The 12,741-nt window shown below is 40.1% G+C and overlaps 1 protein-coding gene across 2 annotated transcripts in view; it reads right to left on the bottom strand.

The window, feature by feature from the left end:
• EIF2B3 (eukaryotic translation initiation factor 2B subunit gamma) overlaps positions 1-12,741 on the bottom strand; it is a 191,148-nt gene that overhangs the window by 132,959 nt on the left and 45,448 nt on the right. For both annotated transcript variants that reach the window (XM_054981225.1, XM_054981226.1), the window contains exons 4-5: positions 9,032-9,191; positions 7,706-7,817 (exon numbers count right to left, since the gene is read on the bottom strand). In XM_054981225.1, the coding sequence (XP_054837200.1) occupies positions 7,706-7,817; positions 9,032-9,191 (272 nt within the window). The remainder of the gene's footprint in view (positions 1-7,705; positions 7,818-9,031; positions 9,192-12,741) is intronic.

Below are 12,741 nucleotides of genomic sequence, written 5' to 3'. Positions count from 1 at the left end.
CATAATGGACATTATATTATAATCCATTTTCCCCAACATGTAGAAGAGGGCTCATGAAGATAGGATCATGCCTCTATGCCCCTGTGTCATATTTAGAGAAAGGCATATAATTTCCAAAAAATGTAACACAGTACTATTAGTCTAGAATTATTCTAAAAATTGAGTCCCTATATGATACCTTTAATTTTATATAATGTACTGTGCCAACAGTACTGATGTGAAAAGAGGATTTTTTCTTTTTTGTTCTATTATCTAAGAACCACCAATATACCCATATATGCAATTAGCAAATCATATCCCTTAGTGTCTTCATAGTGAAAAACCTAACAATCCTATGTTTTAGAATAAATCTCTGTGCAACAGTTCTGCACTAGTAGTCAGCATTTTCTTGTGCTATTAACTCCCCCTACACACATACCCCAGTGCTGCTCTTCTATTCTACTTCCTGCCAATCCAGCAGTAACCATCTATTTTACAGGTAAGCATGCAGATATCATTGTACACAGTTAAGTAGTTTGGGGCACTAGTAATAATATAACATCAGCAATAGAAAAGCAATAGAGAAGGACATTTCTGAACACTCTTAAAACCATGCAGAGAAAAAAATGATTAACACAAACCACAAACAATGCTCTTCCAAAATTAGCACTCTACCCTTAAAAGATTTACAAAGTACTTATCAGCAGACATGCTCACTCAGGGTTACACTGGATTAACAATGACTAATGACCTAAAATGGGGAAAACAGTATTTTTCTGGTTTACAAATTGTCAATAAAATAGTTAATAATCCTATAATGGTTACCCTTAAATCAAGGCAAGTTCACTCTTACTTCTTCCTAAGCAAAGAGCCTCATCTCCTAAATATAAAGGATTTAGAATGAACTGCCAAATACCAGGCTGAATTTTCATTTTTTCCATTAATCTGAATAAGCAGATGGACAGCGCAATCCTGAGGCCCACCATGCCAGCATACCTGTGGTGCCACTTGTCCACTCCCTAGGGACTTTGGCAGAAGCACCATGCCAGTACGGCCAGGAGAGAATGCTCTGTAGCTGTCCAGGCAATGCTAATAGAATCCACCAATTGCAGAGCAGCTGCAGTTGACAGCGCTATGAGTGGCCGAGAAAGGCATACCCAGTCCATGCGTTGGGCTGAGTTTGCCGTCACCAGCTGCCAATGCTACTTTCCGCCCTGCAGAGAGGGGAGCACAGGGCAGAAAGACCCCATGATCGGACTTGCAGCATCCCAGCAAAGGTGCCTGCCTCAACAGGAGCCCTGCCCCATGGTAGGGAGTCACACTGAAGGTGCAAACAGGGCACCTGCCCACGCACTTGTCCAACCCCCATTCCACTCTGAGAAACATGCACCCCCTACTTGAAAAGCAAGACCAGAAGGACAGTGGAACCCAACAAGGGCCATACCTACAACCCCTGGCACACACAATCAGCCCCCCAAATCTTGGAGAGGGAGTTCTGTAAAGGCAAGTAGGGGCAGGTTCCAAAATGCATTATGAGAATACCCACTGGAAACTATGGGAAAGACTGAAAGGCCCCTTGGATATGATAGGAGGCACAAATGCCTACTGACTTGCAGTGGCTCCACTGGAATATGTAATTACATCAGAAAGATACAAGGAGAATGCAGGGTAGACCTCAAGGGCCATGCTCTGGTGCCGGGATGATGGCCCCCAAGACCAGAGAAGCTGCTCCATGGGCTATCATTCCACCCCCTGAGCAAGATTCCCAAAGTCCATCCCTGCCATCCCCATCTCCTAGTTTAGTGGCAAACTTGCACTGTACACACAAACAAATGCACAAAACAAATTTAACTTTTATTTTTAATAAGCATTTTTAGAAAGATTTCTTAAAATTGTTCAAAACTAAGACAGTCTATGAGCAATTACTTTTCCAGAATGTTAATATGGAAATCGTGGCTGACCCAGGCAAACTGGAATAATGGTATATACAATGGTAGACAAAAAAAATTCTGTATAGTCAACAGTCAGACTGACTTTAGGGAGAGTTCCTTCTACGTACCACTTATAGTAATTAACTACATATGAAAGGGGGGGGGGAATTCACTCAGTCTCCACAAGTGAAAATTCTCTGAGCTATTTAACACATCTTCTCCATCAGATATCCCTTTTCCAACTGGAATGATTTACAGTGCCTCAGAGGAAACTGTAAAAACCTTAACATTGACTTAAAACTCAAAATTAATCTGGAAAATGTATTTTATAGGATCTACACTCATACAGAATTATATTTTATTTATGTTATTCTATTTATATCCCTCCCTCCCCGCAAGCAGGTTCAGGGCAGGTCACAACAGAAATAAATCATACACAATTAAATATACTTTAAAACAAGGATAAATCACATAAAATCAGTAATTAAAAGGTATCTACCATCAGAGTGTAATGAGGCTATAAAATGCAGACAGATAGAAGACTCTACCAATCACATCCAGGGCAGCAAGGTATAGCAGGCATGTAAAGGGCATGGGCAGTCAGAAGAGGCAGATCACTGACACCTGAGCCATAAGCCCAGCAGAACATCTCCGTCTAACAAGCCCTGCGGGATTGCAAAAAATCTCCATTGGGAGCACGTCCCACCAGGCTGGTGCCAGAGCCGAAAAAGCTCTGGTCCTGGTTGAGGCTAGGTAAACATCCCTCAGGCTGGGGACCACCAGTAACTGCTTGTCTGCAGAGCACAAGACCCTCCAAGGGACATAGTAAGGGAGGTCCCGCAGGAATGTTGGTCCCAGTTCGTTAAGGGCTTTAAATATCAAAACCAAAACCTTAAACTGGATCCAGAACTCAGTTGGGAGCCAGTGCAGTTGTCACAGCACCAGATTTTAAGATGCAATAGGATCCAAGCTGCTATGTAAAGGGGAAATTTCATGAGAAGATCCTGACAACAAAAACTGAAGTTCCACTGAGATAGCATTTTCTTAGTATGTTAACAGGGCGTTTTCTTAGATGTCTGAAACATAAGAACTTTTTTTTAAATATCAGTTGCTCCTGAGTATGCTCCCCCCCCACACACATAAGAATCTTAAGAAAAATGATTTCTTGAATTCGCATCTCAGAATGAGACAAGGGAAGAGGGAGGGAAAAAACCTTTTTAATACATAAAAGTAAGATCCTTCCAAGCCAGACTGCGCTGACACTTCAAAGCTATCTTGCGATTAGTCCATACGTTTCATACAGGAGGTATTCCTTTCAGGATGAGGTAATGAGCAGACTGGATTGTCATTGTGATTTATTAGCATATCCTCTCCAAGCAGCTCTGCACCTGCATTTGCACAGATGGAACACCCACGAAGGTAAGTGGTTTATTAGGGGCGACTCATCCTTAAACAACCACAACATTTTAAAAGGAAGCGCTCCAAATTTAGACCTGCTCCAACAGGTGTCTTTTACTGTCTTTCTTTGTGCAACCATAAACTTCTAAGGTGAGGAAAACAATTCCCTGCCTGTAGTAATCATTCCTTGAGAACAGATATATCAGCAGCCCTCACTTTTGAGGGGGGAGGGCCAAAGGAAGTTTTTTTCCAACCTATGGCTTGCCAAATGCTCAGGGAAAAGAGATTTGGTGAAGTGAGTCTTCAAAGTACATTCCAACTATTCAGACCCAAAAATTCATCTCACATCTGTACCCAGGGTTTGAAGTCAGATTACTTTAACTTTTCTCTCTTTAGTACAAATTACATGTTTGTCCAACACTTGGGTTGATTAACTGATTAAATGGTCATTGTTATCTGCAGACGGATATACATCTAAAACCAGGCAAGTAACTATGGAAATAAATATTACCAGAATAAATATGGGGCAAAGACTTCCTATGGCACTATGTCCGAACTCCTCTAAGACAGATGTACTTTAATCTCTTTCATATCCTGCAAAAGGTATATTGACCTTGCACTGCAATTGCACTACAGTGCTCATCTCCAACACAGCTTATTCTGTGGAATCTCATTGGACATTTTTAGCTATTCCTTTAATCTCTGTACTTAGAAATTTCAACCAAGGATTGCATCCTCCAGTATTGTACAACCTGTCAAGTTATGGACCACATCTCAAGCACCATGCTTTGTGCATCTACATTACTGGCTGTTGGGTACTAGTTTTTAAGGGAATTTTAGCCCCTTCTGCACTGGGAACATGTCCTCACTATCCCAAAAGTCAAGCTGAAAGTTATAGAATCGGCTTGTCTGGGCCCTTTCACACCTCTCGTTTGGTCAGTGGTGCCATTCTTTTTGGTCTGCACCATGTCATAATAATAATCATAACAACATTAGATTTATATAGCACCCTTTAGGACAAATTAAAGCCCATTCAGAGTGGTTTACAAAGTATATTGTTATTATGCCCACATAAAAACCCACCCTCTGAGGTGGGTGGAGCTGAGAGAGCTCCTAGAAGCTGTGACTGACCCAAGGTCACCCAGCTGGCTTCAAGGGGAGGAGTGGGGAATCAAACCCACTTCTCCAGATTAGAGTCCCGCACTCTTTTTTTTTTATAATAAGTTTTATTAGGGTTTTTTAAAAAAAAGAAGAAGAAAGAACACTTTTTTAGTATCAGGTTCGTGTACAAGATAATCATTATACATCCAAAATTTCAAGAAATTTGCACTACAGACATCAATCCATAGGGGAAAAAACCTGAGTAACCGACTACCCCCCCTTTTTTCCATTTATACAATACACAGTCCACTTAGATCTCTCCAAGTACCTTTTAAATTCCTTGCTCTTTTACCCAACTACTCAATTCCTTTTCTCATTTCTTACAATTATTTATGTTCTAAGTGAGCAGATTCTTAAGGCACACTTCAGTCCTTTAATTTTTAAGCCCAGGGTACTAAGCCCATAGCCCGCCCAGAGACAGAGCTAGAAAAACAAACAGCCACATCTTTATATTCTATTATTAGTCCCATTATTCGTGTATATCATTGACTAAATAATTTCTTAAAGGGGAAAAATATACAAAAAGATTTTTATAACAGCCTACCCTCAGTCTTTCATACATCAAATCCAAGCCATCTGAGGTTTTGTACTTGTATTTTCATTACAAAAGGCAAAAGAAAATGTGTAGGTAGACTTAGCTTAACCAATAGTTTAAGTTTTGAAATTTAACACATTTACAAAGTTCCCTCTACCTCCCTGGTGTTTCCCCTATTGATCCTAGAAGATACCTTGTCTCAACATCTTTCCTATACTTTTATTTAAAGGAAAGAAATCCAAAAAGGAAGATAAAGGGTGAGAAGGAGAATAGAAGACCACAAAGACCAATTTGACACACTCCCTCTAAACGTAAATAATATCTAATGTGTTAGAAAAGCATAGAGGATTGCATTAGGTCTATATTAAACCGCATAAAACAGAAGGGGGCATATTAAGCCTAATTTATTTCCAGATTCTCTAGGTTTTTTGTTAAAGCAATTTTAATAGCATTTAGAACATGGACATATAAAAATCACAATATATCCCATATACCATCCTTATTTGCAAAAGCCCCTAACAGCCCTGTTGACCCGCCCTTTTAATCTCACTTCAGTTTAAAGCTCTGTGCTATAAAAACAGAAGAGCGAGGGGAAGAAAAGATGAAGGAACAAGGGTCGTACTCTAAGTTTCATTTTCTTTCTTCTTCTTCTTTCTCCCTCTGGAGTAGCATTGAACCTCTTTCTTTCCAATGATCAGCCATAGCCAACTCTTTTTGCCTTCTAGCCATTCATGCGAGGTGCCATTAAATACATTATAATGTCCCTGTTTATCTCTCTTCATCTTTGTGATACGTTTCTTGATTGGAGTATGTTGTATGCTTTGTACTTCATATAGTAGCAGTGCACTGCAACTCTTCCTCACAGCTTCCTTTTCACCACGCTCCTCCCACTTCTTCTTCTGTACTTTCACAGAATAAGACCGATTTTCTCCTCCATTTTGTTGGGAATATTTTTCACAATTCCACTCCAATTTTCCTTTAGGTAATTCTGTCCCATCAAAATTCTCTTCTAACTTGGCATCTAACACAGTGTTTGAGCCTGTTTTTGTTCCAAGTGTTTCGTCTGCTTTTCTTAAGACACAATCCATCAATTTAGAAATTTGTTGCAGCTTTAAAAGTATCTCTTCAGAAAACGCCATTTTGTCCACTCACTTACAAATGTTCAATCACAGATCTTTAAGACTGGTAAAAAGCCCCTTTGCTCTTACTATTTGTAGTAATAAAGTTTTTTGCTCCCCAGCTCTCCAACCCAGGAAACCTCTCCTTATATTTCACTTCTTGAATGTCGGTTTCCTAGTCCATGAGGCGGCCGCCTCTCTGGGGGATAATAAAACCTCCCTCATCAAGCTGTTTAGCCGTCGTAAAGCAATAAACAATACTCTTACTTGGAGAGCTATCAGATAGAATCACTCTTTTTCGGTCTTTCAGTTGTCCTTGCATCTATCTTGTCAGGAATCCATGATTTGTTTTCGCTTGTTTCGAAGTCTTGGAGTTCGCAGCTTATGTACCATTAAGGCTTCTTCCTCGGTCCTTCCCTTCGAGCTGGTGCAGGGGCTCCAACAGGGGTTGCCAATCCCCGTGAGCTCCTCCACCTTGCTCTGGCCCACCCCCCCTCTCCGTGGGGGAGTCTTGGGGGCCCGAATCCTCGGGTCCCAGGGGATCGGGAAGCTCATGGTACTGAGCTCATAAACTCAGCTACCGTGACATCGCCACGCCATTCCGGAAGCCAGAGTCCCACACTCTTAACCACTCCACCAAATGCATCAGGATTGAGGACTGCTGGCACTCTTCCTTCCTTCGGTTTGCACAAGCAATGAATTGATGCATTGCTGGAATGCTGGATCAATCTATTACCTGAATTTCTCCCTCTCAACCCATTGGTGCATCAATCCTATGCTGGATTTTTTAAAAAAAATTAAATTTAAATTTTTTTTAAAATGAGTGGAAAGGAAAATGGAGAGGAAAGAATGGAGAGGGGAATGGCTGGATAGACAACAGTGGTCAATCACAATGAAGTGGGAGAGGGGAGAACCAGTTTGGTGTATTGGTTAAGAGCATGAGACTTTAATATGGAGAAGTGGGTTTGATTCCCCACTCCTCCACTTGAAGCCAGCTGGGTGAACTTGGGTCAGTCACAGCTCTCTGGAGCTCTTTCAGCCCCACCTACCTCATAGGGTGTTTTGTTGTGGGGATAATAATGGCATACTTTGTAAACCACTCTGAGTGGGTGTTAAATCATCCTGAAGGGCGGTATATAAATCAAATGTTGTTGATGTTGTTATTAGAGGGTAGACGGCTAAAGGAGAGGATAAAGAGGTTAGAGTGTTTCTATGAGTATTCCCTCCATCCTCTTCTGCACTGTTAATATTGTGGCTTACACAGTTCCAGTAAGCTGCTTGAAGAAAGGCCTCAAGGAAGAAGCAAGATTGAACAGAACAGAAACAAGATTATATGGGTCACAGAATTCAGATTCTTTGTGTATGTGGAATTTTGTTTGCTTGAGCATGAGATTTAATTGTTTTTCAAACATGGAATACACCCAGCCCTGCCTATGCACTCACAACTCCATGCAGAATGACCCTTCAAATTTGGAAAATGGTTCCTTACCTGTTGCTCCCTTTTAAAAACTATTTGTTTTAGCACTCTTGATTATATAGTCCTACACCAAAGGAATTAATTAAAATGGAACACCAAAGCTTACTTCTGCAGGATGGATCTTTTAATGATAATTTCTTCATCCAAATCTGCTTCATTGGCCATGAAGAGCAACCTCTTTCCCATGCCATCCACTCCAATGAAATCACGCTGCTCCACTAAAACAGAAAACAAACCATTTTACAGCCCTGTTTTAATGCAATCTAACGAGAGCTGGTCAGATATTCCACCAAGAAAATAGCAGATATAAATATAAGATATGTGTACTTATCAAACAAAGATGAAGAAATATTATGTGGGGAGGCTGTAGCTACCTCTATCTGGAAGTTGCAGGTGGAAAGCATTCAATCCCCAGAACAGCTGGTGAATTAAAAACAGAACACTTCATATGTCTTACACCGTATCAGTATTACTGCTTTACATCTGCACTCTTAAGAAACAATGGTCCTGAGGAGGTCATGACAAATCACTTTTATCTCACTGAAAGAATCAGATTATTTTTGACAAACCTCAGTTGCTGTGTAAAGATTTATTGTTTCATACAAGAATATTCATTAGGAGGTAGAATCCTAGATGCATATGCTTGGGTTTCTAGAAGAAAATGTCTCTTTAAAAGTGACAGTACCAATATACACTTAAGTCCTTCTTTTTACGCTGTTAATCTTGTTTTTTGACAAGTTGCATCTGCTCCACGTAACAGCGCATAAGAAAAAAAAAGCAACAGGTCAAGCAGATGTTGAGTTCTGGAGGGCTTGTGCTTACTCTCAGTCCAAGGAGGAGAGAAGAGTAATCTAAGCATGAAGAGTTCAAAAACAGGCAACATAAGCTTCAGGAACTATGCCACCATAGTGGACAGCAATTATCTTTTAAACCACGCACAGTTCATATTTGGTATAATTTCTTCCAGTTCTATAACCAATTTTCTAACATTCAGCAAAGAAGAAAACAACTTCAGACAGTAGAATCATCAGGTTCTGAAACTAAAATATACCACAAGCAAGAGTACTATATTTATTGCGAGATGTAGGATTTACTTTGGCTGTTTGTGGAATTTGAATCCCCCCCCCCCACCAGAATGTTGGATTAAGTATAGATGACTGGGGAAGGCAATGGCAAACGAACCCATAAAAAGTATGCTAAGAAAACGCCGTGATGACTCGGTGCTTGTACAGGGGACTACCTTTACCATTACTATCAAGACAATACAATAAGAACATGTTGGTGTTCGAAAACTCACAAAAAAGGCTATCTGAAACACCATTTCAGTTAGCATATTCTGCCTGAATTTTATGAAAATTGTCAACTTGTGTAACTAACAATGGCCAATTTCTATGAAAACACTGGCAGTCAGAATCTGAGAACATCTACTTACCTAGTTTTTTCTTCCCTTTTTGTCCTGGTACCAGCTCTGTAGGTTCATAGGCTTTCTTCATCAGCATAGAGAGTGTGGCATCATGAGCCCGGAATAAGTCCACCACTTCATGAAGAGCAACATCTGTGATCAGATCACAACTCAGCACTAACACATCTGTCTGTCAAACAGAATATATATATATATATATATGAATAACTCACACACTCTTCAGAAATGCAAGTGAGAAGTCAGTATGGGAAGGCTTTCCAGCAACTATTGTAAAGAGTTCTTACTCAAGGTATGGATCGTTTTACTATATCCTGTGATATAAGCATAGTTCTCTTAATTTTTTTGTTTGTTTTTATAGTAAAAGTTTTATTTAAAAAGATAGAAATCACAGTAGAAAGTGTATAGAAACTTATATAAAATACAAAGCACTATATCTGAGTTACATTTGAGCTACAACAGAAAAGTATATTCAAAATACATAAATGTTCTCTTCCCCTCTCCTTGATTGCTTCTATCTAAACTTTAATATCAGTAATTTTAATCTATCATCTCTTCCATATTTTATCTCTATATTAGGATTACCTTAATTTATCTTAGTTTCAACCTAAGTAATCAAAGAAATCTTTCAATTTTTCCTGGAATTCCAATATTGGTCTATTGTGCACATAGGAAGTTTTTAGCCATTGATGCATACTCATGTAGCTTGTCTATCCACTCAGGCATATCAGGGCAAGAATCAGTTTTCCATTTTGCTGCATATATTACTCTTGCAGCTGTCACCATATACTGGAAGAGACCTCCCTGTTCTTTTGAAACATTATTCAGTAAGATATTTAATAGTATATTTTTCAGGTTCAGTTCAAACCTGAGCTTGAAAATCTTCTACATCTCTTCATGTATTTTTATCCAGTATCTTCATGCTTCCTTGCATGTCCACCACGTGATAAAATGTTGCATCTGTGCATTGACATTTCCAACACTGTCCACTATAATCCTTACTAATTCTCGCCATATCTTTGGGCATCATATACGATCTAAAGAACATTTTATACCAGTTATCTCTTAACAATTGGCAATCTGTAAATTTAATATCTTTGGTCCATAGATTTTCCCATTAATTCATGGAGATGGTTTCTCCAAAATTTTTCATCCAAGCATAGTTCTGTTAATGATGAATCTAAAAGCCAGAACCGTCTGGGGTTGGAGAACATTGTACACAATCTTCCTTTGTAGAAATCCTGACATTATTTTAATCATCATCATCATATTTTACAGAGCATAACATATCAGCAGTATCTTATATACTAATAGCAAAGTGGCCCTTGTCTGAGAATACTTAAACCTGGAGACTGGAGCCATGAACAGACAAGACAGACACACCCGAAAAATGCCCCAGGTTTGCAGAAAATCTGAAAAAAATATAACGTGGGTGTTTTAAAACCCTGAAATTATATATATATAAAAAACACCTGTAGCTTTAACCAGATACCTTTAGTGGCTATTGCTAGGCAAACACAATAGTATAGCCAGTATCCTAGGCTTGATTTCTGCCAGTAAAAGGCAGGGGGAGCGGGTAGGGCCTTTTATAGGTCTGTTTTAGCTTTTGAGGGAGGACTAATTGGGGCCAGGCCTGCCAGCAACCACCAAGCAACTTGATACCACATGACTTGCATGACTCACCCAGACCTGGCTGCTCGCTACTGTTCAACACCCCCCAAAGGCAGTGTAGTGTAGTGGTTAGCTTCAGAGTAGGATCTGGGAGACCCGGGATTGAATCATCACTCTGCTGTGTAAACTCACTGGGTGACTTTGATCCAGTCACAGAGTCGGTCCAACCTGACTTGCAGGGTTGTTGTGAGGATTATGAAGGCAAGGAGAATGATGTAAATTGCTTTTGGTCCCCACTGTGGAGAAAGGTGGTATATAATTGAAGTAAATAAATAAATAAATATGAAGATGGAAGGCAGATAAAAGGTGTTTAGTAGGTTTGAAGGAGAGGATATAGGGAAAAGTAAGCATATGGAGGCTGCCAGGAAGAGGGAATAGTCTGGGGAAGGGGATACAGGGAAAAGCGAAGCACCCCCTGCAAGTCCTTCCAGGTTCCCCACCATGCAACTGGACCTGGCTCAGTTGCCACCATACAACTGGGGCTGGGGGACTACAAACCATATATTTGGGGAAACCATATTGATTACCCATGGTAAGGTAACCATCCTGAATTTTGTTATCTGCAGATGATCATTAAGGCCTCACAAGTCCAATATAGGCCTTTATCTTCCATCCTTTTTGTCAACTAAAAAGAAGCGGGAAAGAAACCAAAGGGGTTATCTGAGATAGATACTCTTTGCAGAGCCCCTTTACTCAATAACGACTGAATCTCCTACTGCAGCTCTGGGAGTACATTTACAGGAGCTTGCCTGGGTAAATAAGTAGGGGGCAACATATTAAACTCCAACATGTAACCATTTTTAATAATTAGAAGAACACAATGAGCTTCAGAGATAACTTTCCAACAATCAAAGAACTGTGTTAACCTGTTCAGAAATAACCTTGGAACTACCACCAATTGGTTATCTAGTCATAACTGCTCCCTATGACCCTGAGGGAGGTCCTTCTGAGCCTGAACTTGGTGAGTTGATTTCAACCTCCCTGTCTATCATCTTCAAGGCTGGTTCAGACTCAAATATTGCACTCGGTACAGATACTGCGTCTTATAAGGTTGGAATCTATAAGAGAGATATTCTCTTTTGGGCTGGAAACTTGGTTTCCCAGGGTTCTTGTAGGATGGCGATCCGGAAGATTGGGGTACAATGCCATATGATTTTGCTGTCTACCTATCTTTTTTTTTGTTGACAAGTACTCATCTGTCTTCTCTGAAAACAGAGTAGTTCCCTCAAATGGCATTATCTTCGATTTTGTTTTTGGTCTCAAAAGGCAGTGCTGTAGCACATAACCACGTGTGTCTGCAAAATGCTACTGTGGTGTTAAGGCCTCTATCAGAGATGTCCAGAATGTGTCTACTTGTACTAATTTGTTGTTTGGTAAGGATGATGGCTTCATCCTGGATCAGCTTAGCAAGGGTTTTTTTCTCCTCAGGCACGGCATCCACATAGGAGACCATCTACTGCCAAAAGATTTTTTTTTTACAATAACTAACAATACAAAGAGAAGGAAGGGGGGCAGAGGGAAGGAAAGAAAAAAAACAACACCATATAACAACACTACACTACAAATAATGCTTTCCCTTCATACTGCCATTGTTTATTATTAAAACTTTGTAAAATACTGATGGAATGGTTGACCTTGCAAAATACCAATTACAATCCAAATTAAATCTTCCTCCCCCACCTAGGCCTCGGACGCAGTTCTCTCTGAACAGCTGCAACCGCCGTGCTCGTTCCCTCCTCCCCTCCCCCTTCAGACTCCGAGTCCTTTTCTTCTTGCTTGGCCTCTTGCTGAAATTCTTGGTTTTTGCACTCAAAGTCCCTTAGCTGATCTTCTGATATTATCTTGTAAGCTTGATCTTTGTAACTAAACCAGATACCTTCCGGAAATAGCCATTTATACTTTATTCCACGTTCCCTCAGAAGAGCTGCAAACCTTTTATACTTAAATCTTCTTTTCCGAACTAAAAATGGAACGTCCTTCAGTATCTTGACCTTGTTCCCCAAAAAGTCCAGATCCGCATTGTATGAGTTATATAGGATAGTGTCCCGGAT

Source organism: Eublepharis macularius, chromosome 5 (assembly GCF_028583425.1).
Source record: "Eublepharis macularius isolate TG4126 chromosome 5, MPM_Emac_v1.0, whole genome shotgun sequence".
Classification (NCBI taxonomy): Eukaryota; Metazoa; Chordata; class Lepidosauria; order Squamata; family Eublepharidae; genus Eublepharis; species Eublepharis macularius.
Note: the sequence above shows the minus strand (reverse complement) of the source record. Positions and strands in the feature narration are given on the sequence as shown.